Below are 26289 nucleotides of genomic sequence, written 5' to 3'. Positions count from 1 at the left end.
ATCATTTGTATTTTTGATTCTCGAAATTGAAAGTGTAATTGCATCGGTATGGGATACTCACAAGTTCCTAAGTCACTGCGCAGATGGAGGCCGTCAGGGGTGTCTCGTTCACCATCAGAGCATGTGTAAGCAATTTCTGTCTCCAGCCGCTTTACTTCATCGTAACTAATGCAATGACCGCAACGATTCAGTATGGTCAGTACTGATTTCGATCCTGTCAGGGTTCCCATACGGCATACCCAATCCAAGTGCTTGATGTTTCGACGGACGAACCAATCCCCTTGTGCAGTTAAACACAGCATCTAACGCACTGGCAACAGTTCTCCTGTCTGTCAGATCTCTGGATTCGGAATTCTCTGTTTCTGCCAGCAGTTCGTCGATAAGCGTACGGAAGAACAGAAGAACCAGAGGAGGGATGTTAGGTGAGTTCTTCTTCAGACTTTGAATTGAAGTGGATGACGGGGTCTTTGATTGAGGCATTGCGAGGATCTCTTTGCGTAACGCCATTGCTGCACATCTGATTTCATCAACTCTGGGACTGGATTCATTGAGAATGGCATTGGCTTCGTTTGGGGTAATGAGCAATGGAAGACAAATATTCCAGATTTGTTAGATTGTTTGTCAACGAGAATTTCCGTTAAATGTTGCTTTACCTTCGATATCAGGCTCTGCACACTGTACTGATGTATATCATCTTCTGTTCCACCGCACGCAAGGTACTGTTCTCTGTAGAATTGAAGATAGCAGATGCCATCATAGGAGTTTTCTGCTGGATGACTTGACTCTCGAGAAATAACGAGAGTTTCCGGAATGCTTCCTCGTGTTTTTTTTTCCGGTTTGACGTCTGTTCCTTCTCCCTTGCATCCTCCCTTAAATAGTCATGCCGACAAGAGTTGTGATACTTTGCCTCCTTTGCTATCAAGTCAGGCCCAAGTACAAGAATTTGCGCATCATTCTTGTTCTTGCCTGCAAGCATAATAGCCTGGCTCCCTTCGTTCGTGATACATTGATGGAGGCCTTCATCGCTTTTTGACTTTTTCCTCTTCCCCGTCTTCCCGCAGAAAATGCACTGAGTTTCAAGAATGCCTCTCTGATTTGTAGAAGAGAGACCTGAACTAGAGCGAGTGGTCTTGCTGAGTGTGTCTGTCTGCACTTCGTTGGGTATTGAAGGTCGCTTGATGGCACAGAAACGGCTGAGGCATTGCGAATGATACAAGTGTGATTCCAGTCCCTCGATACTGCTTATATATTCTGTGGCGCCGGCAAAGGAATCTCGTATGAGAGCCTTGCGACGTCCAGCTGCATTTTTCGCCATTTCCAAAGTTCCTTTTTTGAAAACTTTTAGCTCGGAGCTTCCTTCTTTCTTTTTACAAATGACGCAATACGGGCTGACATGCTCTATATCCTATCAATGGAACAGGAACAATAACTACTGCGAGACAGGTCGTGCTGATCGAATCATTCAATTAAAATTCAGAATATTTCACTCACACTCCATCATGAAACAGCTTCCATTCGTCACAGAATGATGAATATCATACCCATTTTCTCATCCTCATCATTTTGAATATCGCTTAGTCTACCATGGAAAATTGAATAGGAAAGAACAAACACAAAATGAAAGCATGCTACTCACATAACCACACTGGAGGCGCTGTCGATGACAAGACTGGCTGAGACTTGTACAGACTTGCACACAGGCGTCATTTGTTACACTGTGATAGTAGTACACGACGCTAGTCGTACAGGTCTACGCATGTAGGTCACAGACGCACTCGGCCCGTGAGTGAAACAATACGTACATTTCTGTATACAGTCTATAGTAGGTCACGATTAATGTCGATACGATAAGATATAAAATATCACATGGCATTGACGACCTTGAAAATAGTTAAGCCACGATTTCATATTCGACAATACTATACTTTATGGCTTGGGTTTTTATGGCTTGCTTTTTGAGCAAATGGACTTTCAAATTGGTACTTTAGTACACTATGGTTGGATGACGTCACGTATAGGCGTTGCTGTCAAGGTCAAGGCCGCTCCCAAATTTCCTGTCTTTGGTCATTTATCATTGAGAGGAACCCAACGGAAGATTTGAGAGTGATTTTCCCCTTGCCGTCTTTTACATAGATAAATGTCATTTTTTTTGGCCCTTTCAGGGGCTGCTGTCAAGGTCAAGGCCACGCCCAAAATTCCTGTCTTTATTCATTCATTACTCAGGTGACCATAATGAAAGATTTGAGGGTAATTTTACTCTTGCCATCATTCACATAAATGTCATTTTTCTAGACCCTTAACAGGGGTAATAGGGGTCAAGGTCGCACTTCCACCCCGGCAGCAATCTATATCTCATATCTCTGGGGTTGTGACCTCAGGTTCGTGAGGTTAAACCTTTTGCCGTCTTTTACATGAATAAATCGTCTGGGCTCCTGGTCTATAATCAAAATGTGAATGTGCTGTTGGTGCTTGTTCATTCCTCAACCTTCAACTTCCATAATCTTCATCCCTAACAACATAAAAAAAAAAAATTCGATATAATAATACGTGTGCTTATTCTCTTTGTTTCTTTGTCTGTCTTTCCAATGATTTTCTCTTAAACTACTCGACCAGAGGCCATAAACCCATTTCATTCTAAAGGTCTTTGTCTGAGGAATTCTGGTTGCATATTATGTTTTGCATTACTTATGACCTAATGTTATATATATATATATATATATATATATCGCTTACTTAACCGCTATTTTAGTGAAACAAGCTCAAATGAGCTAAGATCCTCGTCCTCTTAATGATGACGTCATAACACGAATATGATGTCATTGTGATGTATCAGGTTTGCAATAAATTATTATCTGTGCTAATGCCCGGCTTGATTCCCGCAAACAAAATTCAAACAGCTTGCCTAGTTTCGGAGATAATGGTATAGGCGATTTCCATCAGCGGCGATATTATGACAACTTTTTTTCTAGGAAGAATTTCCAAAATCGGAGATGGTTACTGCCTGTGCGTGGGCTTTCTGCATATACATGGCAAGTTTCACGAAGATCCGATGAAAACTCTGGGTTGTGAAACAAAAAATGTCAAAAAATAGGAATGATGTTATAAAAATTGATATGATGTCATAGTGATGTATCATAGGTGCGGTAATTCATCTCTGCTAATGCCCTGTTCGATTCCCGCAAACAGAATTCAAAAAGCTTGCCGAGTTTCGGAGATAATTTTTTAGGCGATTTCCATTTGCGGAGATATTTTGACGTCATAACTTTTTTTCTCGGAGGATTTTTCAAAATCGGAGATGGTTCCTGTCTGCGCAGGGTATTTTTACATATATACGCCAAGTTTCAGGAAGTTTCGATGAAAACTGTAGGCTGTGAAACAAAAAAGTCCACAAGAAGAAGATGAAGAACAACAACATGAATAAGACGTAGAGATCCTCCACGGGGATCTAAAAATTACGAGATGATGGAATCTTGTGAGATTGTGACGAAAACGTCTTTTTAAAAATTCACTTTTAACATTGTTCTTAACGAACGAGAACAGGAATGTTGTTAACAGTGGGCAGAAAGCGGGAAGAGATTGTGAATTTAACGTTCCATCGTTATTTACTTTTAACATTGTTCTTAACCAATGGGAACAGGAACAACACAGGCATGTTTTAATCATTTAGGTATTTGCCTTCATGCTCCTGTTGTTTTGGACTATCGTTTGTGCCTAACTCAATTCACATGTTTTATTTTAATGCAAAAAGGATGTGATGCACCCCCTTTTGTATTGAATTGCCAGTGGATTAAAAATTTCCATGTTTCACGTGGACAATAAAAAAATAATGAAATCTCTCTCCATCAAATGCAGCCTGTGGCTGCTGGTTGCATCGTTGGTTGGGACACAGCTATGCCGCTGATGCAGTGTCCCCCTTACCAGTACACTGGTGCTCATTTTGCCGACCTCGGAAGGATGACAGGCTGAGTCAACCTCCTGGTGTATTTTTTTAATTCAATGGCCAACGGGGCTTGAACTCAGGACCCACTCAGGACCCTAGGATCCCAAGCTGCCACCCTAACCACTAAGCCAACACCAGGCTTTAATAATGAAATGAAATGAAATGATGAGCCAAATGGATTCCTCCTGCACCAAAGTTCTTTGTGTATCCTTGTGTAATGTTGTTAAGAATGGGAAGAAAGGGGGAGGGGAGGATAGAGTTGGGGGTTGGAGGGCAGACGGTTGGGGTTGGGGGGCAGAGTGTTGGGGGTGGAAGACAGAGTTGGGGTGGGGGCAGGGAGGGGACAGAGGCAGGTTGAGGTGCTGGAGGGGGAGTGGAGGGGTTGAGGGCTTGAAGAATAAAGGGGAGGGAAAGAGGTTTTGGAGAGGGAGATTGAAGTGTTTGGAGGGGGTGGGGTTGAGGACTTGAGGTTGGGAGGGGTTGCAGACTTTGGGTTTGAGGAAGGGGTTGCAGAGTTAGGGTTCGGGGGGGAGTTGAGGTTGAAGACTTGAAGAGGACTTGAAGAAGAAAGGGAGAGCGGAGAATGGAGAGCTTGGGTGGGGTGGGGTAGGACAGAGAGGGGGCAATGAGTTAGGGGACATGGGTTTCGGCCTTGAAGAGAGGGGGTGTTGAAGACTTGGGGTTGGAAGGGGAGTTGTACACTTGTAATGAGGAGAGCATTTGAAGACAGGAAGAGGAGTGGTTTGTCGACTTTGCATTGGGGGGGGGGGTGAGGGGGGAGGGGGCTTGAGGCTTGAGGACTTTGGGTTGGGAGGAGGTTTGAGGATTTGAAATCACATTTTGCATTATGCGGAATTTCCACGGGTCCCTTCTCGTATCTCAATACTTAATAATGTATATCAGTTCCCTTAGCCCACTTATCTGGCATGCAATGTGCAGGAGAGCTTAGGAGTTGCTTGGCTTGGACTTTGTCAATGAGCTATCTCATTCACAGTGCATTTGCTCGTGGGGTTCTTGGCAATAGATTCTGACCACTTCCAAACGTCTCCATTAAACGTCCCTATAAACTTCTCCATATCCATGTAAGTTAACTTCCTAACTTTGCAAAATTTGAGGGATCCCATGGATAGGTGAGGTTGCGTCGGGTCAGGCGGCACATGCGGCTTGAGGATTGGGCGGTACATGTAGCTGCCACCTTCTTCCCCCTACCACCCCCATTCGCACTCCGTACCCCCCAAAAATATTTAAATACTCTAATCGCATGTCTCACTTCCGACCTGAAAGTACAAAGCTCCCCATCTTGGAGGTAGGTGGAGAGTACGAGATATATTGTCCATCTCAGAGATACACAATATTCCGCCAGGCACCCATATTATCTGGTTATACATAAAACAATTTTATGACCTTGATAAAAAAAATTAATCACGAGTATTCTGTATGTAAAGCAACAGTAGTAAAACATTTCCATTGAAAACTGTGAGTCATTCCGCAAGAAAATAAAATCTAAAAACACAAAAAAGTTGATGAAAATTCCCATTTTTCAACTATGTTCAACTTGTCCATGAACATGAAGAAGATGCTGAAGGGAAAGTGGCTTGGGTTGTTCTGGTTTACATTCCCCTACCTCGTTATGCTGTTCAAATTCCATATACTATACATAGTTGTCCTTTGTCTGTTGTCTCCTAATGTTCCTGTAATTCATGAAAAAGTACATTGATGTCTTTTAATCTTTGTTCTGCATGTGATTTATGCGCCAGCTCGCTGCACCATCAGGCTTTGACCAATGTATAAAAACACAAACGCGTATATGGTAATGCAAGACAGACAGGATGAGATGAATGGCTTTTTTTCATGCCTGAATTTCTTTGTAAGACCAGATTGGCAGCTTGTCCCTTTTGATCAGAAATAAATTAATGCCGTGAAACAAACTACATGAGAACCGAGGACAGGTTGTCTTGAGATTTCCTTTACTTTTACAGTTTTCTCTGTTTGTCAGTCCCATTCATTAAGGCTTAAGGTGCTGCATACGAGGTTGATGGATCTGAATAGATGTAAAGCAAATGAACAGCTGCCCTGATGTGTGAGGTTTGATATCATCTTGATCTTTCGTTGTTATCTCAAAGTGTCTTTCCGTCGACTTTGTGGAGAAGGCTAATCTGACTGCATCCTTCATCAAGAGGATGCTGTTGTATCTGAGATGTAACTTTTACTTTATTCGGTAGAGCACATCGTGTACTCTCACATCTTTTATTGTCCTTATTGATCTACCGAGCTGAGTGATTGGACCAGTACAACCATTGCAGATATGCCTCCCAAATGGCCCATGCTCCTGATGATACTTTTGGTGTAGATGTTAAAGACTACACTGCCTTTTAAAAAGGCCATTGTCCACTTGTAACAAGGACAAATTCCATATCCCGTCGAAATTGAGGGTTGCTTTTGGGGCACCCTGCTACCATCCATCTATTGCGACCATACTCTGTGCAGAGCATTTGGTGCTGTCTAAGCAGTCTCCTTGGCTATTGGGTACAATCCTGGACGGGTCGCCACTCCGCCACAGTATACCAGCAAGCTGGCACTCATTTTGCCGACCTCGGAAGGATGACAGGCAGAGTCAATCCCACCTGGTATTAATTCAACAGCCATGGGGAATTTGAACTCAGGATCCTTGGATCCCAAGCCCACCACCCTAACCATTAAGTCAACACTAGGCATACTGTACTACTGCTACATATGATTACCTTTTTAAATAGTCACATTTGCTGTTTTAACACTAAACTGAAAGTGGGGAAACCCGACGTTCTTGATGCATTCTATGCTTATCACGTCCGCTCACAGACTAACGGACTCGAGCCTCGATCTACTGTCATCTATATATACCAGAAAGATACCCTTCCTGCAGCTCCTGTAGGGAGCAGGTATACTAGTTGTCTTAAATATATACATGGAAAAAAGATTAAGCATCTCTGCAATGTTGTTTGCAAAATAAATCTTGAATCAGTCATATTTTCTTTCAAACATGAATGAAAGGACACTCCATGCACAAGGTGTGTTTTCCATTCATCATGAGACCAAGGTAATTTTGCACACCCAGCATGTGCAGCTCTATATTGGTATCAACCGAAAACAAACACTGTCACCTGGTCAAAACATGGAGAAGGTAATGATATCGTTGCATACGTCCCTTGGCAGAATGTTATTTTGGCCCACAGAAGATTTAGTGATGCCCAAAGATGGCAAATTATTGGGATGAACAATGCCGCGATGTCCTACAGGAGAAATAATTTGAAATTTGATGTCAACTTGGCTTTCATCAGACTGTTACCAGCAGATTGGTCTACAGACATCAATGAACCAATGGTGTTAAAGACAGGCCTCAATATGGATGACTGATGGTGACCTTTAACAGAGAAAAGACAGCTCTGATTAGGTTTGTTAGACATACTCCTTTTGCCACAAGCACACTGTTGTGGTATGAATGGAATCCTTCTTGGATGTTTTCCACAATAACTGTCCTGAACTAGCTTCATTCTTTAGGTCACAAAGCCAACAGACTGATAATACACCCTATTTTCACCTCAGAGCAAAAAGCAGCCTGCTTGGCATGATGATGGGAACGTCAACACAAGAATCTCGCATCCTGGAGGAACAGCATTGGATGAGTCCATTTCTCCTGCACAAGACTGATGGTAGAACTCGGGATTGGTGGCAGCCTAACACAGCTTATACACCGGAGAACATTGCAGAGTCCATCCTGTTTGGTGGCAGATCTGTTATGATATGGAGCTTCCTGTCCTATGATTGTAAGCTTGATCGTGTCATTTTACAGGGTAATATGACAGGTGAAAAGTACCATAGGGACATTATGGATCATGCTGTTTTCCACATTTTGGCAACCACCCACTTCTTACATGACTGTTGTTTGCATGGATAGAGTCTGCATGAGAAATAGATGAGTGTGCGAGAAATATTGATTCATGACTGACGATGTCAGACCCCATCATCTTCTGCAGGTTCTGACTTCTTGCAAAGCAATGCCATTGCAACATTTCCCAGGTCAGTAAGGACTCCTGGTTTAAATCCAGCAGAGCGCATTTATGATTCCTGGGCATATAGTTAAGAAAATGGACCCTCTTATGCATACCATTGCACAGTTTGGAGGCTGATTTGCACCAGGAATGGCAACAACTCTCTTTGGATTATCTCCGGCAGCTTCTCCGGGGAATGAGTAGGAGAGTGGCAGCAATCATTCATTCTAATGGTGCTTACACACATTATTGACCTTTTGAGACATTCATTGCATTGTGACATCATTAGATGTCATTATTCACTGATCTTGAGCCCTAAGTCACATGGTGTTCTGAAGTGGGTGCGTTTTTTGTTGCAAAACGGTGCCATTACAGACATCCTCATTTTGTGATTTAAAAAAAAAAAAAATTCAACAAAACTACAATTTCGTCTCAAATAATTTGTAGAACTTGCATACTTTACCAATATGTGGTTGAATCATTAATAAAAGTGAAGGTTTCTGAATAATGTTCTTGGTTATTGCTATGATTAATACAAATGCATCCCGTGCTTAACTTTCTTCCATGTGTATAATATTTATTTCATGGAGCCATTAAGGCATTAATAGTGCTGTCCAGGACTGCTGTTTAATATTAATTAATGAGAATTTGTGTGACAACGGCACTGCCCCTTTTGTGTAGTGGTTCATGGTAATGCCTTGTGGAAATTTCAGTAATTAATTGCTCTTCCACAAACCTGGATTTTGAATAGAAAAAGGTTATGACCTTCTTTTCATTCACTGGTGATGAGACTATAGTTTGGCTAATCTTTCCCTAACCTTTTAGGTTTAAGCTCTAAGCATGGCTTAACCATCAATCATAACTTGGTATGCCTGGTGTTGGCTTAATGGTTAGGGGTGGTGGGCTTGGGATCCTAGGATCCTGAGTTCAATTCACACTCAGCTGCTGAATTAATACCAGGTAGGGTTGATTCTGCCTGTCATCCTTCGGAGGTCAGAAAAATGAGTGCCAGCTTGCTGGTATTCTGTGTCGGAGTGACAACCCGTCCAGGATTGTTCCCAGTCACCAAGGAGACTGCTTAGGCAGCACCAACGCTCTGCACAGAGTATGTTCCCAATGGATGGACAACCTCGTCATGTTGATTATATCACAATGCTGGCCACTTAAACAAATTCCCAAATGTATGTGTTATTTTGCTCCAATCCAGCTAGATAAAAGTTGTGTGGGCAAATACTTTCTGTGTCGACATTCATAAAGAGGACGGTTTTGTATCCCAGCTCAGACAGTTCAAACCATGTCAGATTGTAATTTTGGAATGACGCATTGTTGAATTAGGTTTTCAACTCATTCCTCTGGCTATATATGTACACAAGGTGAAAGGTTGATTCATTCAACCACATCCACAGCTCCCCTCATTGGCTGAAGCTTCATTTTGTGCATGCCAAGTAGCGCTTATTGCCTCGCGCATGCGAAAGGAAAAGCGGTGTAAAGAAATCAGTTAATGTCTGTCTGTCGATCCGTCCATCTTGTCAGTTTATGATGGAGGAACAACTTATTTCAACTGAATGTATTTTGAACACGAATCGGAATTTGAACAGGAAAACTAATGTGCCGTTTCACCGTACTTTGTCTCTGAATTTATCCCGATCGCACACGCGCACAGAGGAATGAGATAATGCCTGGCATTCAAACAAAACGGAAAATCATTCCAAACAGGAAGCTTACTGTTTTTAAGGATGTCATTAAAGGACACAAACAACAGGCACGAATAACTCATGTAACGTGTTAGATGGGGTGGTGTAATAGCCACTGCGTCAATGGTGGAAAGTCCCCTGAATTAATTTATTTGTACGACTTTTACAATCTTTATTTTATTTCGATTGAATTATATACTTGAACACTGTAGAATACAAATCGCCTTCTAAATACTTCCAAGAGCCTCCAGTTTTGCAGTACTTGGACATGTTACTGTATATAAGGGTAGTGTGTAAGACTGCTTTGATCGCGCTACACGTCCGGATTTTCTTTTTAACGATCTTTAAAATAATTGTTGTCTTGAAGTTGAAGTATAATGTGGAACACTGCATGGGGTATCGTGTTCTATGAACTCTCCAGTTGTGGATTGTTGTGCATGTGGTAGAGATTATATGGCATTGTTCAAACAGAGGATGGTTGATGGAAGCTACATCGCTCAGCCCTACATAAAATATCTCGGATTATTTCCTCGGCCACCTTTCAGTATAAGTCCACTTGGCGATCATGTATGTGAGATGTGGTGGCAGGCACAAGATTTTAACGAGGTGATGCCTTTCTCTAATCCTCGCTGTCTTCGTGCGGCGGTGTCTAAAGTCGTCATTCCTTGTGGTGAACGTTGTGTGATGGTGATGGCTAAAATTCATGACTACAATGAGAGATATATAGTTGTTGAGCCTGATCTGGAGAAGCAGTGTTCCTTTGCCATCACTTGGCAGTAATTTCCAATGAAGGATATGACATGCTTACCTCCACCACTGAAGGTGGACGGAGGTTATGTTTTCACCCCCTCTCTGTTTCTTTGTTACTTGCAAAATCGAAGATTTTTCAGGTATATTGTTCAGTCGATTTTGTTATTCCGTCTGTCTGTCTGTTTATCGCTTACAGGTCACAATTTTAAACCGATCTTCACAAAACTTCACCACATGGTGGAGTTTGTCATTAGCAAGAAGCCTATTATTTTTGGGATCTGAAGGTCATCTTCGGCCGAATTTCGAAAATCAATTTTCATCCAATTGACTTGAAATTTGAAGAGGATTTATATTTCAGGTCACCGAATCCAACCAGCGAATTATTTTAGAGGTCCACATCGGCCAAAAGGTCAACACAGGCCGAATTTCTAAAATTGTCAATTTTCATCCGATTCATTTGAAATTTGAAGAGGAGTTGTGTATTTGGTCATTTAATTTAACCACCAATTATTTTTGAGGTCAAATTTGTTTGACGGATGTTGCAAGTTTTGTGCTCTGCATTGTTGCTCTGTCTTCGTCTTGTTTGTTTGTTTGTTTTTCTGTGTGCTCAAATAGTTGTGGATGGATCAATATGAAACATGGTGGACACGTTGGATATGTGACAAAGAATTTATTCAATTTTTGTGAAGATCCGAATCTGGATGCGGATCTGATAATGAAGTGATTATTCACCGTTGAGAGATAGGGCGAAACCGATTATATAGCACGATAGCTCAAAAAGTTGTGGACGGATTCGGACGGTACATGGTGGACAGGTTGGGTGTGTGTGTGTGTGTGGCAAGGACAAATTGTTCGATTTTGGTGAAGATCCGAATCCGGATCTGGATACGAGAATTATTTAGTTTTTAAAGGATTTTTCACCATCGAGAGATTGGGCCAAAAACGATATAGTACCGCATAGCATGATATTTCAAAAATGTAACGGATCCGATATGTTGTCGTGGATCAGGCATCACGTGGCGGAGGTCTGCGTTCCACCGAATGCCCTTCTAGTTATGATAGTCATCGTGAGAATGTGGTGTGGTTAAATTGAGTTTTAGAAAACATAGAATGTACGTTTTGTTGGCATCAGTGAATTGATGTCGTGGACATGTCTTTCATGGAGGCATTTTGCATTGCCAATGTATAAATATTAAATAATGAATTCGGATGTTGGACAAAAAAAAATGGAAGAAGAAAACGAAATGGTGGATGTGGGGAAGGGATGGATGCAGTGTTGGATAGAATTATTCGGATGGTCGTGTTGGCATTTTCAGTCATGCGAGGAGAGACAGACAGACGATCCGGAACGTTAAAAAGCATCGATTAATGACCGTCGCGTGCATTCATACGGACACCGAGACGAGCAACGATCTTGGCCGTCAAAAGGCGCATGAGGGAAGAGCTGGAGTAAAGTGTCGGGAGATGACAGGAAGAAGGAGGCAGGCGGGGATCGGGTAGCGGGGGCGAAGGGAGGAAAGAACGCATTAGCGTGCTCCGTCAAGGGCAGGCGCCGTGGATGCCGAGTCGCGGTGGGGGCGACAGGGAATGCGGTGAAAGAACCAGAATTCTCGTTGTATACTCGATCTTGCCTTGAGCACACACACACACACACACACTCTCTCTCTCTCTCTCTCTCTCCATTGCGCACAGTCGCCTCGTTGGCCAGGGGATCCGCTCAATGCCGCGGTTGGAACCGCTCGGGGAACACGCTACAATGGCTGGAGGTGCAGCGGAGATGGCGGGACCGGGGATCTTAAGAACCCGCTATTCTGTGGCTGCAGGAGTGACTTGCTGAGATGGAAGGTGAGACACTGCGGGTGGGTGAATACTCGTCAGGGAGACAAGTGTGCGTGAGGATTAAGTGTGTGTGTGTGTGTGTGTGAGGAATAGATGAGTGTGTGTGTGTGTGTGTGTGTGTGTGTGTGTGTGTGTGTGTGTGTGAGGAATAAATGAGTGTGTGTGGTGTGTGTGTGAGGAATAGATGTGTGTGTGAGGAATAAATGAGTGTGTGTGAGGAATAGATGTGTGTGTGTGTGAGGAATAAATGAGTGTGTGTGTGAGGAATAAATGAGTGTGTGTGAGGAATAGATGTGTGTGTGAGGAATAAATGAGTGTGTGTGAGGAATAGATGTGTGTGTGTGTGAGGAATAAATGAGTGTGTGTGTGTGTGAGGAATAGATGTGTGTGTGAGGAATAAATGAGTGTGTGTGCGAGGAATAGATGAGTGTGTGTGAGGAATAAATGAGTGTGTGTGTGTGAGGAATAAATGAGTGTGTGTGAGGAATAGATGAGTGTGTGTGAGGAATAGATGAGTGTGTGTGTGTTTGAGGAATGGATGAGTGTGTGAGGAATAAATGAGTGTGTGAGGAATAAATGAGTGTGTGTGAGGAATAGATGAGTGTGTGTGAGGAAAAAATGAGTGTGTGTGTGAGGAATATATAAGTGTGTGTGCGAGGAATAGATGAGTGTGTGTGTGAGGAATAAGTGAGGGTGTGTGTGTGTGTGTGAGGAATAGATGAGTGTGCATGAGGAATAGATGAGTGAGTGTGTGTGTGGGAGGAATGGATGAGTGTGTGTGAGGAATAAATGAGTGTGTGTGGAATAGATTAGTGTGTGTGAGGAATAGATGAGTGTGTGTGAGGAATAAATGAGTGTGTGTGTGTGAGAAAGAGATGAGTGTGTGTGAGGAATAGATGAGTGTGTTTGAGGGATAGATGAGTGTGCATGAGGAATAGATGAGTGTGCGTGAGGGACGACGTGTGTGTGTGTGTGTGTGTGTGTGTGTGTGTGTGTGTGTGTGTGTGTGTGTGTGTGTGAGGAATGGACAAGTGTGTGAGGAATAGGAAGAGATGAGTGTGCGTGAGGAATAGATGAGTGCATGAGGGGAACACATGGGTGCATGAGGATTAGATGAGTGTGCATGAGGAATGGACGAGTGTGTGAGGAATAAGAAGAGATGAGTGTATGTGAGGAATAAATAAGTATGGGAGGAAGACGAGTGCATGAGTGGAACACATGAGTGCTTGAGGAATAGACGAGTGTGCTCGAGGAATAGACGAGTGTGCACGAGGAATAGACACATGTGCGCGAGGAATAAACGAGTGTGCACGAGGAATATACGCGTGTGTGCGAGGAATAGACGCATGTGCGTGAGGAATAGACGAGTGTGCGTGACGAATAGATGAGTGTGCATGAGGAATACACGAGTGTGCACGAGGAATAAATGAGTGTGCATGAGGAATAGATGAATGTGCGTGAGGAATTGACGAGTGTGCATGAGGAATAGATGAGTGTGTGAGGAATAGGAATAGATGAATGTGCGTGAGGAATAGACGAGTGTGCATGAGGATTAGACGAGTGTGCATGAGGAATAGACGAGTGTGCGTGAGGAACAAATGAGGAATAGATAAGTGTGCGGGAGGAACAAATGAGGTGCGGGAGGAAGAGACGAGTGTGCGGGAGAAATAGAGTTGTGTGCATGAGGAATAGATGAGTGTACATGAGGAGTGCGAGTGTGTACATGGAGGAATAGACGAGTGTGCATGAGGAATAGATGAGTGTGCATGAGGAGTGCAAGTGTGTGCATGGGGGAATAGACGAGTGTGCGGGAGGAATAGACTTGTGTGCGTGAGGAATAGACGTGTGTGCATGAGGAATAGACGTGTGTGCATGAGGAGTGCGAGTGTGTTCATGGGGGAATAGACGTGTGTGCATGAGGAGTGCGAGTGTGTTTATGGGGGAATAGACGAGTGTGCATGAGGAGTGCGAGTGTGTTTATGGGGGAATAGACGAGTGTGCGGGAGGAATAGACGCGTGTGCACGAGGAATAGACGTGTGTGCATGAGGAATAGACGTGTGTGCATGAGGAGTGCGAGTGTGTTCATGGGGGAATAGACGAGTGTGCGGGAGGAATAGACGCGTGTGCACGAGGAATAGACGTGTGTGCATGAGGAATAGACGTGTGTGCATGAGGAGTGCGAGTGTGTTCATGGGGGAATAGACGAGTGTGCGGGAGGAATAGACGCGTGTGCACGAGGAATAGACGTGTGTGCATGAGGAATAGATGATTGTGCATGAGGAGTGCGAGTGTATTTATGGGGGAATAGACGAGTGTGTGGAGGAATCGATGGGTGTGAGTAATGAATAGACTGGTGCACGCAAGGAATAAATGAGTGTGTATTTGACAGCATATAGGTGGAGAAATTATAGAGTTATGTGGAGAGATTGAAGGGGGGATGGGGTGGAGGGTGTGGAGACGATAGCTTGTGAAAGGTAGGGTGGGGAAGGTGCGGGGAGGGAGTACGACAAAGCAGACTTGTGTGTTATGGGAGCATCAGCATGTGTGTCATGGATACGGTTCATGCAGGAGAGGTGTGTTTGCATGATTGATGAGTTCGTGCGTGAGGGACACGAAAAACCAGTACTGTGTGAGTAGTGCACGTGTGATGCATGGTTAGTTATGGAGGGAGGGTTTCGTACCAGCAGTGTGGAACGTTCATGGAGCGCATTCTCTCCATTTGCGCCTCATCAGGTTTTTCACCACCTCATGTGATTTTGGCGGAACATGCTGGAGGTGTGGGGAGGGAAGGGGGGTGGTGGTGGAGGAGGGGAAGATGGGTAGCTGGAGGAATCCAAGAACCTAATTGGGGGGAAGGATGGCAGGAAGTGCCACGGATGAACGAAATGATCAAAAACCAGACCACAAATGGTTGCTGATACATCATAGTACGTACTTGCAGGGATAGCCATGGGTTTGAATTGGTGTGCATTGGTTGCCAACTTGTTTTCACCACCAAAATAGTTACATCAGCCTTAATTTAGCAACATCGCAACGACCTTACTGCATGTTCATCTCAGGCCCTTAATATAGATTTTCTTTAAAATACGTTTTTTTTGTTTCGGGGTTAGAGTGGCGCCCCCAACCCTCTTTCTCCCGCGAGACGTGGCCTTGGACCGTGTAAGATGATCTGCTAATGGCGTTAATGGCTGGGATCTCCACCGAGGGTCTGACCGCATGCCACGATGGCTGAGCGGCACACGGTTCATCCTCGACTGGATTAACTACGTCTCGTCTGAGTATGCACAATTTATAGCATGGTCCTATTGGTTATGCAACGACACGCATTTTCCCCTGAATTTGGTGCAACGGAAAAAACTGGCCACAGCAGCTCTGAACCACTGAACGTTCTGGAGAACAGATCCTGCCATCAGTAGTTGTCAAAAGGGCTCGAGATACTTATGAGGGCCATATCAAGTGAGAAGCTAAATATGGAAAGACACTATGGTGCAAGGTCAAGAAAGGTCAGAGACTATAATATATACAGTGGGATTTTAAGGAATATTATAAGGAAAAGATGACTCTTAAGTATGACCTCCTGTAGATATTGTTGAAACACGTTGCAGGGAAGATTTGAATAAGCAATCATTCAAAGAGCTGGATAATGTAGATTGTAGAAGAAAGCCTGTAACGGTATGTGTAGGGGTTGTCGGGAGACGGCATACGGTTCTGTGGACTCTTTGTGGTCATGCCAATAGAAGCTGTTGTCGCCTGTAGGAGGAATGGAGGAGACAGACGGTGTGGGAGAATTGGGACGACGTGCCTCCGGGCCTCGAGACGGCGGGCAGGGCACGGTGCGTGCGTCGCTTATTCTAGCCTCGGTCAAAGAGCAGGTGAGTCACGGACTGTTGTTCTGGGTTTGAAGGTCAAGAGAGGCAACATGGCAAACAGTGTGGACTGCATTGTAGAGAACAGCTTTAGGTTTGAATCTGAGATAGCGACACACACATTTATTCAAGGCAAACTGTGTCCCTATCAAAACAGTGATGTGCACTACGAGTCCTTTACACCTCGACATACAGGTGTTGTATAATTTATTTTATTATTTTATTTCAGGGTGATATTTGAGAACTGAGCCTCTGGCTTGTCGTCTTATTAACCGTATTGTAAGGTTTATTGAATGGAGTCCATTCCTTACCATAAGGTCAGGCTTTAGAGACATATCAATCACCACTGATGTAAAAATGCTTAAGTTGTGTTATGTGTGTGCTCAGCATGGCTGCAATGGACCCGTGATTGGTACAGTTTGTATATTACCTCTGATGCTTGTTTAACCCAACTTGGTCTGCTTGTTTTCCTAGCCTAGGCTTGCGATGGAAGGTCAGGTTGCCAGGAAAACGCCTTGCATCGTTTGGAATACACAATTTAGCACTATGCTGAGCAAGCTGGGTCGTCGTACCCCAATAAGTATGCTGTGTAAGGGGTATGCAATGTACAAGATTGCTCAGTTGGCCATGGCTAGCACTAATAGGACAGGGCTGTTGCTGAAGAGGGATACCATGTTATCTTGACGAGGCAGCGTGGCTGAGAGTTTGGATCAGATCGACGGGAAGGGCAGTAGGCTGACAAACTGGCTCAGTGCCTGCACTATATCATTCCCCATTCAATGCTGTTGGAAATAGTATGTCAGAAATATTTTCACTGCTGCTGTTTGCATCCAAAACAGTATACACTGTCGGTCTTGATCGAAGCTGCATCGACTACGCATGTTTGCCAAGCATAATTCTGGACAAATCCAGACGATGCTGATTTAGTGTTGAAAAATGGCACAGTGGGAGAAAATTGCATATTGGCATGACACCCACGTATGTCAATGCTTCACTCCTTGGGATGTGTTTGATTTTGACCTGGCACTGCATGTAAAATACGATACTGTAATTTTACAAAACTGGATGCAACATTGGCCTTCTTAAAGGGTGAGGGCCAGGGTGTTTGTGACGAAGGATAATGATCTCAATATGAAGCTATAAGGTGAGAATGTAGACAATTATGCCGCAAATAAATCGATGGCATTCTGACAGTTGAGATTCATTACAAAGTAATTGAGAGAGTCACAACTCAAGACAATAAAATGCAAGGCTGTGCACAGCCTTGAAGGAGATTACAAGCTGGTCATTAAAATGGCGGTGGAGGCCTATACTCTTGATCGAGCATTGGGTGCTCATAAGAAGTCATGGACATTCCTGGGGCTGAGGACCATTCCTAGGCAGGTTTCTAACACATCACAGTGTTGAAACTTCTGCTTTCAGGAGCCACTGGAATCAAACCTACAACACGAAGAACTAGAATGACACTCAGTAGAGTGGATACCTCCACCTGGCTGAACAGTTTACATTTTGTATCCAAATGATAGGCCCGACCTGCATTCAGACCTTAACCAAAATCGAATCGGTGTATGTATACATTGACTGCATTGACCTTTTTGTGTATGTTGACCTCAAAAATAATTATCTGGTTGAATTCAGTGACCTTAAATATAAATCCTCTTCAAATTTCAACTCAATGAGATGAAAACTGACAATTTCAGAAATTCGGCCAATGTTGACCTCAAAAATAATTGGTGGTTGAATTCAGTAAAACGGTATGCAAATCCTCTTCAAATTTCAAGTCAATGTGATGAAAATTGAGTATTTTAGAAATTACACCTTAATTGTTGACCTTTGGTCGATGTGTACCTTTTGCTCCATGTTGACCTCAGAAATAATTGGCTGTTTGAATTCAGTGACCTGAAATGTAAATCCTCTTCAAATTTCAAGTCAATCAGATGAAAATTGAGAAATCTCACCTAAGTTTTGACCTTTGGCCGATGTTGACCTCAATAATTGGAGGATGATTTCAATGACCAAATATGCAACTCCTATTCAAATTTTAAATCAATTGGATGAAAATTGACAATTTTAGAAATTTGACATATTTGTTGACCTTTGGCCTATGTTGACCTTTTGACTTCAAAAACAATAGGCTTTTTGCTTCTGATGAACACTGCCATGTGGTGGAGTTTCATGAAGATCGGTTTAAAATTGTGACCTACAGATGATTGACCTACAAACAAACAAACAAACAAACAAACAAGAAGACATCGTGCAGAGCATGATACTTGCAAAATCCAAAAAACAAATTTGACCTCAAAAACAATTGGTGGTTGAATTCATTGATCAAACATGCAACTCCTCTTCAAATTTCAAGTGAATCGGAAGAAAATTGAGGATTTTAGAAATACCAACTCAGTTGTTCACCTTGGGACTATGTTCACCTTTTGGTCCATGTTGATCTCAAAAATAATTGGCTCGTTGAATTCAGTGACCTGAAATATATATCCGCTTCAAATTTCAAGTCAATCAGATGAAGATTGAGGATTTTAGAAAAGGCACCTTAGTTATTGACTTTGAGCCTATGTTGACCTTTTGGTCTACATTGACCTCAAAAATCATTGGCTGGTTGAATTCAGTGACATGAAATATAAATCTTCAAATTTCAAGTCAATCCGATGAAAATTGAGGATTTTAGAAATACCACCTTAGTTGTTGACCTTGAGCCTATGTTGACCTTTTTGGTCGATGGTGACCTCAAAAATAATTGGCGAGTTGAATTCAGTGACCTGCAATATAAATCGTCTTCAAATTTCAAGTCAATTGGATGAAAATTGAGGATTTGAGAGCGCTCACCTAAGTTGTTGACCTTTTTGACCTGAGAAACAACAGTCTTCTTGCTTTTGACAAACTCTACCATGTGGTGAAGTTTCGTGAAGATCGGTTTTAAATTGTGACGTGTTGGCAACAAACAGACAGGCAAACAGACAGACAGACAGAATAACGAAATTGACTAACCAATATACTTGAAAACTCTTGGATTTTGCATGTAATAAACAAACATAGCACGATACTTGTGAAATCCATAAAACAAATTTCACCTCAAAGATAATTTGTTGTTGAATTGAATGACCAAATATGCAACTCCTCTTCAAATTTCAAGTACATCAGATGAAAATTGACAATTTTTGAAATTCAGCCTATGTTGACCTTTTGGTCGACGTTGACCTCAATAATTGGCTGGTTAAATTCAGTGACCTGGAATATAAATCATCTTCAAATTTCAAGTCAATCAGATGAAAATCGACGGTTTTAGTAAGCTCTCCAAAGTTGTTGACCTTTTGACCGATGTTGATCTCAACAACAATAGGTGGTTGACTTATGTGAGCTGATGTGAAAATCCTGTTTAAATTTCAAGTCAATTGGATGAAAATTGAGGTTTTTAGAAATGTTGGCCTATGTTGACCTCAAAAATAGCTGGTGGTTGAATTCTGTAATCTGATTTGCAAATCCTTTTCAAATTTCAAGTGAATCAGATGAAAATTGAGGATTTTAGAAACAGCAACGAAGTTGTTGACCTTTGGCCTATGTTGACCCTTTTGCCCGTGTTGACCTCAAAAATTCAGTGACCTAGCTGTTAGGGTTAATTGAATTCAGTGACCACATATGCAAATCCTCTTCAAATTTTGTCAATCAGATGAAAATTGACAATTTTAGAAAATTGGCTGATGTTGACCTTTTGGCCGATGTTGACTTTGCGTCGACCGTCGATCGGCCGTTGCAGGGATGGTACCTAAAATCTCAGAGAGTTTCAGAAAAACCGGCTGAGCAGTTTGGGCTGTAGGTGAGTGGACAGACAGCCAAACAAGTAAACAAACAACCAAACTAACCAAACAGATCAACAGACTTGGCCAAAAAAATGATTTTGCCAAATTTAAACTAAAGGAACACATCAACATACTTGGCAAAGAAAAAATGTTTTGTCAAGTAACAAGAAAAATGTCGTGCATAGCTCGATACTTGCAAAATTTAATAAACAATAGCCTCCATGGAAACAGCAATTTGGTAATTTGGAATATTTAATCAAACAAATTTGAAAATATGAAGTGTTTTATATGACAGAATGTTGTGCATAACAAATTTGTTTGATACATTTTGTAATTGCAGCATAATAGTTGCTTTACATGTTTTGGATGGCACTGAACTTGACCTTTCATTAATTTTGACCAGATTTTAAACACATATACTACTATACACATGCGAACAAATAAGCAGTGCAAGTTTCAATCTGATATCTTGCAAAATTCCTGAGGTTTAGGAAAAATAATATCACAAAAAATCCTCTGATTATCATTGCGGTGAAATTGTTGTCGTGAACACCATTTTCTCTGCTACGTGCAGGACCCTAAGAACTTTTTGTACCCGAAGACCTTACAGACCCAATAGACCCCATTGGACCTTCTGTCTGAGGGCCTTCTGCAATACCAATTTTTTTTTTTGTATCCACTGTTGAGGCTCGTATGAGAGCTAACACACAGAACGTACTGTAAGGGGAGCCAGCGACAAGAGGGGTGGGAGAGGGAAGGAAAAAAACAGTGTGGAACAGACAAATGAGGAGATCTGTGGAAGGGAGAGGGATCGGGCGGGGTACACAGGGTAAACAAGATGGACACTACAGGGACTTTCAGGTCTTTATACGACAGGAACTTTCAGGAAGGAAAGCAGGGAATTTGAATGCGGTGGCTTTGGGGTGGATAAGCAGGGTAAAAAAGATCGTGGTTTTCAATGGGAGAAGATAAGAGATGGTGGTGAACAGCTGTTTTGAAGTCCTGGAGGGAAGAGTGGGATTAAAGAGAGTGTGGGAGTTTCTTACAAAGGCACAAATAAAGAGGAATGAAAGAGTGAAGGTGAGCAGTGATTCGTGATTTTGGTAGTTTTACCAGAAGGGGGTTCCTGGCAGACCTTGGAGCACCCTGCGGAAATATGTGGGGGACATATCTCAGACAGGTGGTGAGGCCGGAGAGGAGACGGTAGAAGACAAAGACCACCGACCTGCTTGCAGTGAGAGACCCAAAGACTCAGACTCACCGCGGGAGATACCAATGACCCTAAATGCCTTGGTTTCCACAGCGTGAAGCCGAGAAAGGTGAGAGGTGGGAGCACCAGCCCAGAGGGGAGAGCAGTACTCCAGCAGGTTGTGAACGAAAGTTTTGTTTGTGGTCAGGAGCTCAGGTGTGCCAAGGAAGGACTTTGCACGATGGAGGATGCTCAGTCGGCGACTGGCTTTGGAGACCAGCTTGGAAGTCTTTCCCAGGAAAAATCATGGCAGATAGTGAGACCCAGAAGCTTGAATGAAAGGTCTTCTTCAAGAGGATTGTTAAGAAGGTAGATGGGGGGGGGGTTCCAGATGGTACTTTTGGAGAGAGAGTGTGAGATTTGTCAGTATTGAAAGACATCTTCCACATGTTGGACCAGTTTGTGATTTTATCAAGATCTGCAGAGATTGAAGAGGCTGCTGCTTGCCTATCTGGGGGATGACAGATGGCATGGCAGAGGGTGGCATTATCTGCAAAGAAATAGAGAGGATTTTCCAGAGAGGTCAGAGAGATCATTAATGAAAACCAGAAAAAGAACAGGGCCCAGAACACTGCCGTGAGGAGCTCCAGCCTGGACAGGAAGAGAGGATGAGAGAACTCCATCAAGGGCCACACATTGTCCATGACAGGAGAGGAAGTCTGCGAGCCATTCGTGGAGATGTCTTTGTATACCATAGGAAGAGAGTTTGGTGAGCAAGGCAGGGTGCCAGACCGTATCAAAAGCATGCGATATGTCTCGGGAGGTGGCTCTGATTTAATGTCTGGCATTGAGGACCTCCATCCATTGTTGGGAGAGCAGAAGCAGAATATCCAGGGTAGAGTGACCTGGTCTGTATCCAAATTGTTGATTGGAAATCAAACCATTGGAGAAGAGGAAGGATTTGATGTCTGAAGTGATGATGGATTCCATGACCTTGCTGATGAATTGGAGAAGTCTGATTGATCTGTAGTTGCAGGGATCTGTTTTTGCACCTTTTTAGTGCAGAGTGGTAACGTTTGCTGATTTCCAAGCAGATGGCAGATTACCTTGAGTAAATGAGAGGGTTAATAGGACAGAGAGAGGGTGAGCCAGAGCAGCAGAGCAGGTTTTCAGGACAAGTGGGCTGATGCCGTCTGGACCGGTTGCAGAATCTGACTCGAGGTTTGACAGCAAGCTCTCCATCTTGTCAGAAGAAAACGACACAGAGTCTAGGAACAGCTGGGTGCGACTGGGTAAGGTGGGTGCAGAAAGTGATGGGTTTGGGACACAAGATTTAGAAGTAAACACTGAGTTCAGGCATTCAGCCATTTCACATGCAGTGTCAGCTGTGCAGCCATTTGAAGTGAGGGAGGGGATGGAGGGTGAACATACACCAGAAATAGACTAAAGTAGATGCCACCATGATTTGGAGGAGGGTCCAGGTTTGAGAGTTCAGACTTGAGATGAGAAAGATGTTGTTTTCTGGCTCTCCTGAAGGAAGACACACACTTGTTCTGAGCTTTGTGGAAGGAACTGAGATTGCCTTCAGTTGGATTAGCCTTCCATGAACTGAAGGCAAGTTGCTTCAGGACAACTGCCTCGCCACAAGCTTTAGTGTACAATGGGCAGGAGGAAGGGTTGGACAACTGAAGACGAGATGGAATAAATTTGTGCATGAGAGGGAGCAAGTTTCTTTGAAAGAATTCCCAGGACGAGTTGATGTCGGAGGAAGTAGGAATGGGAGACCAGTCCAGAAGTTTGATGGCTGCTTTTGAAGTCCCTGCCAGTTGGCCTCAGTGAAATGCCAGACTCAACAGCTCTGACGTGGTTCTTTAATAACAGCCAGAGATGTCTACTTTGACAAGCAAGTGGTCAGATGAACCGATTGGAGTGGAGGAAGAACAGCAGATATTTTCAGGAAAATTAGTCAAAATCAGATCCTGAAGAGATGGAGCACCGTTGGTTGAGACCCGGGTCAGGAAGTCGATGATTGAGTCAGTCCCAATGAGTCGCAGAAGTCTTTTGCTGAAGTGCCATGGCAGGTTAGACAGGTACCCACACCCAGCCAACTGGCATGATGACAATTGAAGTCACCACATATGAGCAAGAGAGAGTTGGAATGAGAGGATTAGAAGTTGGTCCATATTTTCAGAGAGCGAGATGCAAATGGAGTCATCACTGTTTAGTGGATGGTGCAACACACATATAAACATGAGATGGGAGTGGAGGGGAAGAAGTAGCTTGAGGTATTCCTTGGTGTGTGGGGGAGAGAAGGCAGTGCATGGTGAGTACGGAATAGAGTCTTTGATGAAGAGAGCAATTCCGTCACCAGGACGAGGCTCAGGTCTGTCATACTCGAGGAGGGAGTAACCAGGGAGAGATACTCAGGAATCAGAGATGTCTTGAAGGAGGAAAGTTTCTGTTAAGCAGAAGACCTGTTGGCCTGTTGAGGTTGAAATACGCTGTGTAAGTTTTCTTGACTAGTGGGTCATCAGTCATAATCAAAAGACCCCCATTGCTTAACCACTTAAGTACCAAGCTAAAATGGTGCAACATAGAATTAATTGAATGAATTTATCTTTCTTTTTTTTCAGGTTATGGTCATCTTGGTTAGTGGCATAGGGAAAAGTCCCACTACACTTGGCAAAGAGAAAACGGTGCCCATAACAACAATTTCACCTCCATTATTATTAAATGGGATTAAAAAAAAAAAGATTTTACATTTGTGAAGCCTCAGGAAATTTTCAAGATATCAGATTGAAACTTACACAACTTATTTCTGCCTCCAGTATGGAGTACACCTGAATAAAATCTGGTCAAAATTAGTAAAAAGTCAAGGTCAATGCCATCCAAAACATGGAAAACACCTATTTGGCCACAATTACAAAATGTACCAATCACATTTGTTATGTACAACATTCCATCATGGAAAACACTTGATCGGTCAATATTTCCAAATTAACAAATTGCTGGTTCCATAGCAACTATTGTTTATTTGGATTTCACAACATCTTTCTTGTTATAATAATTGCTCAAATTGTGTGCCACTGATATGCATACACATCAACTCTTGTATGTTGGTTTCTTTGAATGTTTGTTACCATTGACGCATCGATTTTAGCACATTCGTTTCTGATTTAATTCTCTACAGCTTCAATAGCACGAAGCCTCATCGTATAAACCACTGATTTCAGGTGACCCCAAAGAGGCATTAAATCTGGACTATGTGTATCGGTATATCGGTATAACAATATCCTATCCACCTCAAAGGCATCGTCTCAAGAAAAAAATTTCTCTGACTCCGGGCTTTTTAACCACCCTGAACAGAGGCGAATGAGCTTGGAGAGTTGGAAAGAGTAAAGGAATTGAAGGTAAGTAGTACATAGAGGGCTGTGTATCTCCTTGGCAGTGGGTTAGTTCTTCCCATTTTGTCTTGTTTTAATAATAGAAAAGTGCATCGGAATAAAATAATACTTTTCTGCTAAATCTTTCAAGACAATGTTATAGTTTCACAAGACTAAACTTGATGGACAGGTTGGGTGTGTGACAAGGACAGATTGATTCGATTTTGGTGAAGATGCTTGTTTAGCTTGCTGCTGGTCCAGCCCATCCAATTCAGCTTGTAGGGCTAGAGCGTTAGCCTACACATGCTGCCGGCAGCTTCGATCGTTATTCAACTCAGCCTTGAGCTCACACACTCTCTCCTGAAGACTTTTCATCACGTTCTGGGTTTCACTCTTGGATGACTGCAGTTCAGTATGCAATGCTTTGTTCTCCTGGCATAAACTCTCTGTCAGATCTTTTTCATCGAGTCCCTCTGAAATACTGGGTTCTGGAATCAGCAAAGGCTGTGGTTCTGGTTCTGGTTCAAGTACCGGCTCCTCCTCTCCTGGAATCACCACTACTGGACTCACTCAACCAGTGCAGATGCCTCGTGTGTGGCCCCTGCTCTCCATCACACCACAGTTGTACCTCCATGGGACGGGAGACACGGATCTGGTATGACCTGGGTGAGAGGTGCCAGGCGACACCGTCCTGCCTGTATCATGGAAATAGCATGCTGAAGATCGAAAGATGCAGGACCTGCTTCAAAACGGCTAAGCTCATCGTCCATACAGGCAAACAGTTCTACTATCAGCCGAAAGACGGCGTCAGTGCCACTCTCTACAGCAGCGCCAAGCTCCCTGTCCATCACTGCCAAGCCAGATGGAAAAGCTGCCCACCCAATGTGGCAGTCAACCTTCTTTATATTCAACATGATGTAGATGGCCACAAGCCAACCACAATGGTCGTGACGGTGGTTCCACATGTGACCAAACTCCCCCAGCTGAGCAACTGGAAGTGAGGAATCCTGTGAAACATTGCGGTGCCCACTGCACAAAAGCTTGTGGAGCAAATTGCAGAACTTCCAGCAGAGAATAGTATTGCTGGAAAAAGAGAAAGTGCCTGCTACATTCCAGATGGTGTTGGCACCTTGTGTTGCCCAAGACCCCTTGCCCAAGATGCAAATGCGGACATTTTTCTCTTCAAAACCTGCACTCAGCCACTCCTGTAATATTCTATCCATTCTTTCCCCTGTCAATTGTGGTCCCACAAGCCTTTATTCACTAACACCAGCTCTTGCCCTCTGACACGAGTTTCCAACCCTTGCACCAAACCACTACCCTGGTGCTGACAAGATCCCAATTCTTCTAGCTGCCGTAACATTATGGCATCCACACCACACGGGTGCGATAGCCTTCAAGGTCCTCATTCACTTTGTCAATTATTTTATTTGTGAACCCAATTTCTTCTTCCAACTTTTCCCCCATTTGGACAGCCTGGGTTTTACTCTCTTCTATTTTCAATGCCAATTCTTCCCGTTTTTGCTGAAATTCAGTCTTCAATTTCGTGTCGAATTTTCCCAGTCTCTCCTGCATTTGATGTTCCGTTCTTTTCTCCATTTCCCCAAATGGTTCCATCAATTTCGTCTCAAATTTTCCCAGTCTGTCCTGCATTTGGAGTCCCACTCTTTTCTCTATTCCATCAATTTGTACCCCCAATTCCTGTGTTATTGCCTTCTTAATTTTGTTCATTTGATCAGTGATGCCTTTTATCTCCCCTTCAGTTTTGCCTTCCAAGCATCCATACATTT

The 26289-nt window shown here is 43.2% G+C and overlaps 1 protein-coding gene across 3 annotated transcripts in view; it reads left to right on the top strand.

Annotated features, from left to right (window-relative positions):
* Window positions 1-11910: 11910 nt before the first annotated feature.
* Window positions 11911-26289, top strand: part of LOC147021289 (catenin delta-2-like) — a 344800-nt gene continuing 330421 nt past the window's right edge. For 2 of the 3 annotated variants that reach the window (XM_085891110.1, XM_085891107.1), the window contains exons 1-2: window positions 11911-12257; window positions 16009-16124. Coding sequence is in view for 1 of the 3 variants with exons in the window: in XM_085891107.1 (XP_085747233.1) it covers window positions 12251-12257; window positions 16009-16124 (123 nt within the window). In the remaining 2 variants the exon portion in view is untranslated. Of the gene's footprint in view, window positions 12258-16008; window positions 16125-26289 lie in introns of those variants that run through there. The other variant, XM_085891108.1, reaches the window with a different exon arrangement.

Source organism: Eptatretus burgeri, chromosome 8, assembly GCF_056783735.1.
Source record: "Eptatretus burgeri isolate ZD-2024b chromosome 8, Ebu_testis_v1, whole genome shotgun sequence".
NCBI lineage: Eukaryota > Metazoa > Chordata > Myxini > Myxiniformes > Myxinidae > Eptatretus > Eptatretus burgeri.
This window is presented reverse-complemented; position numbering and strand designations above follow the sequence as displayed.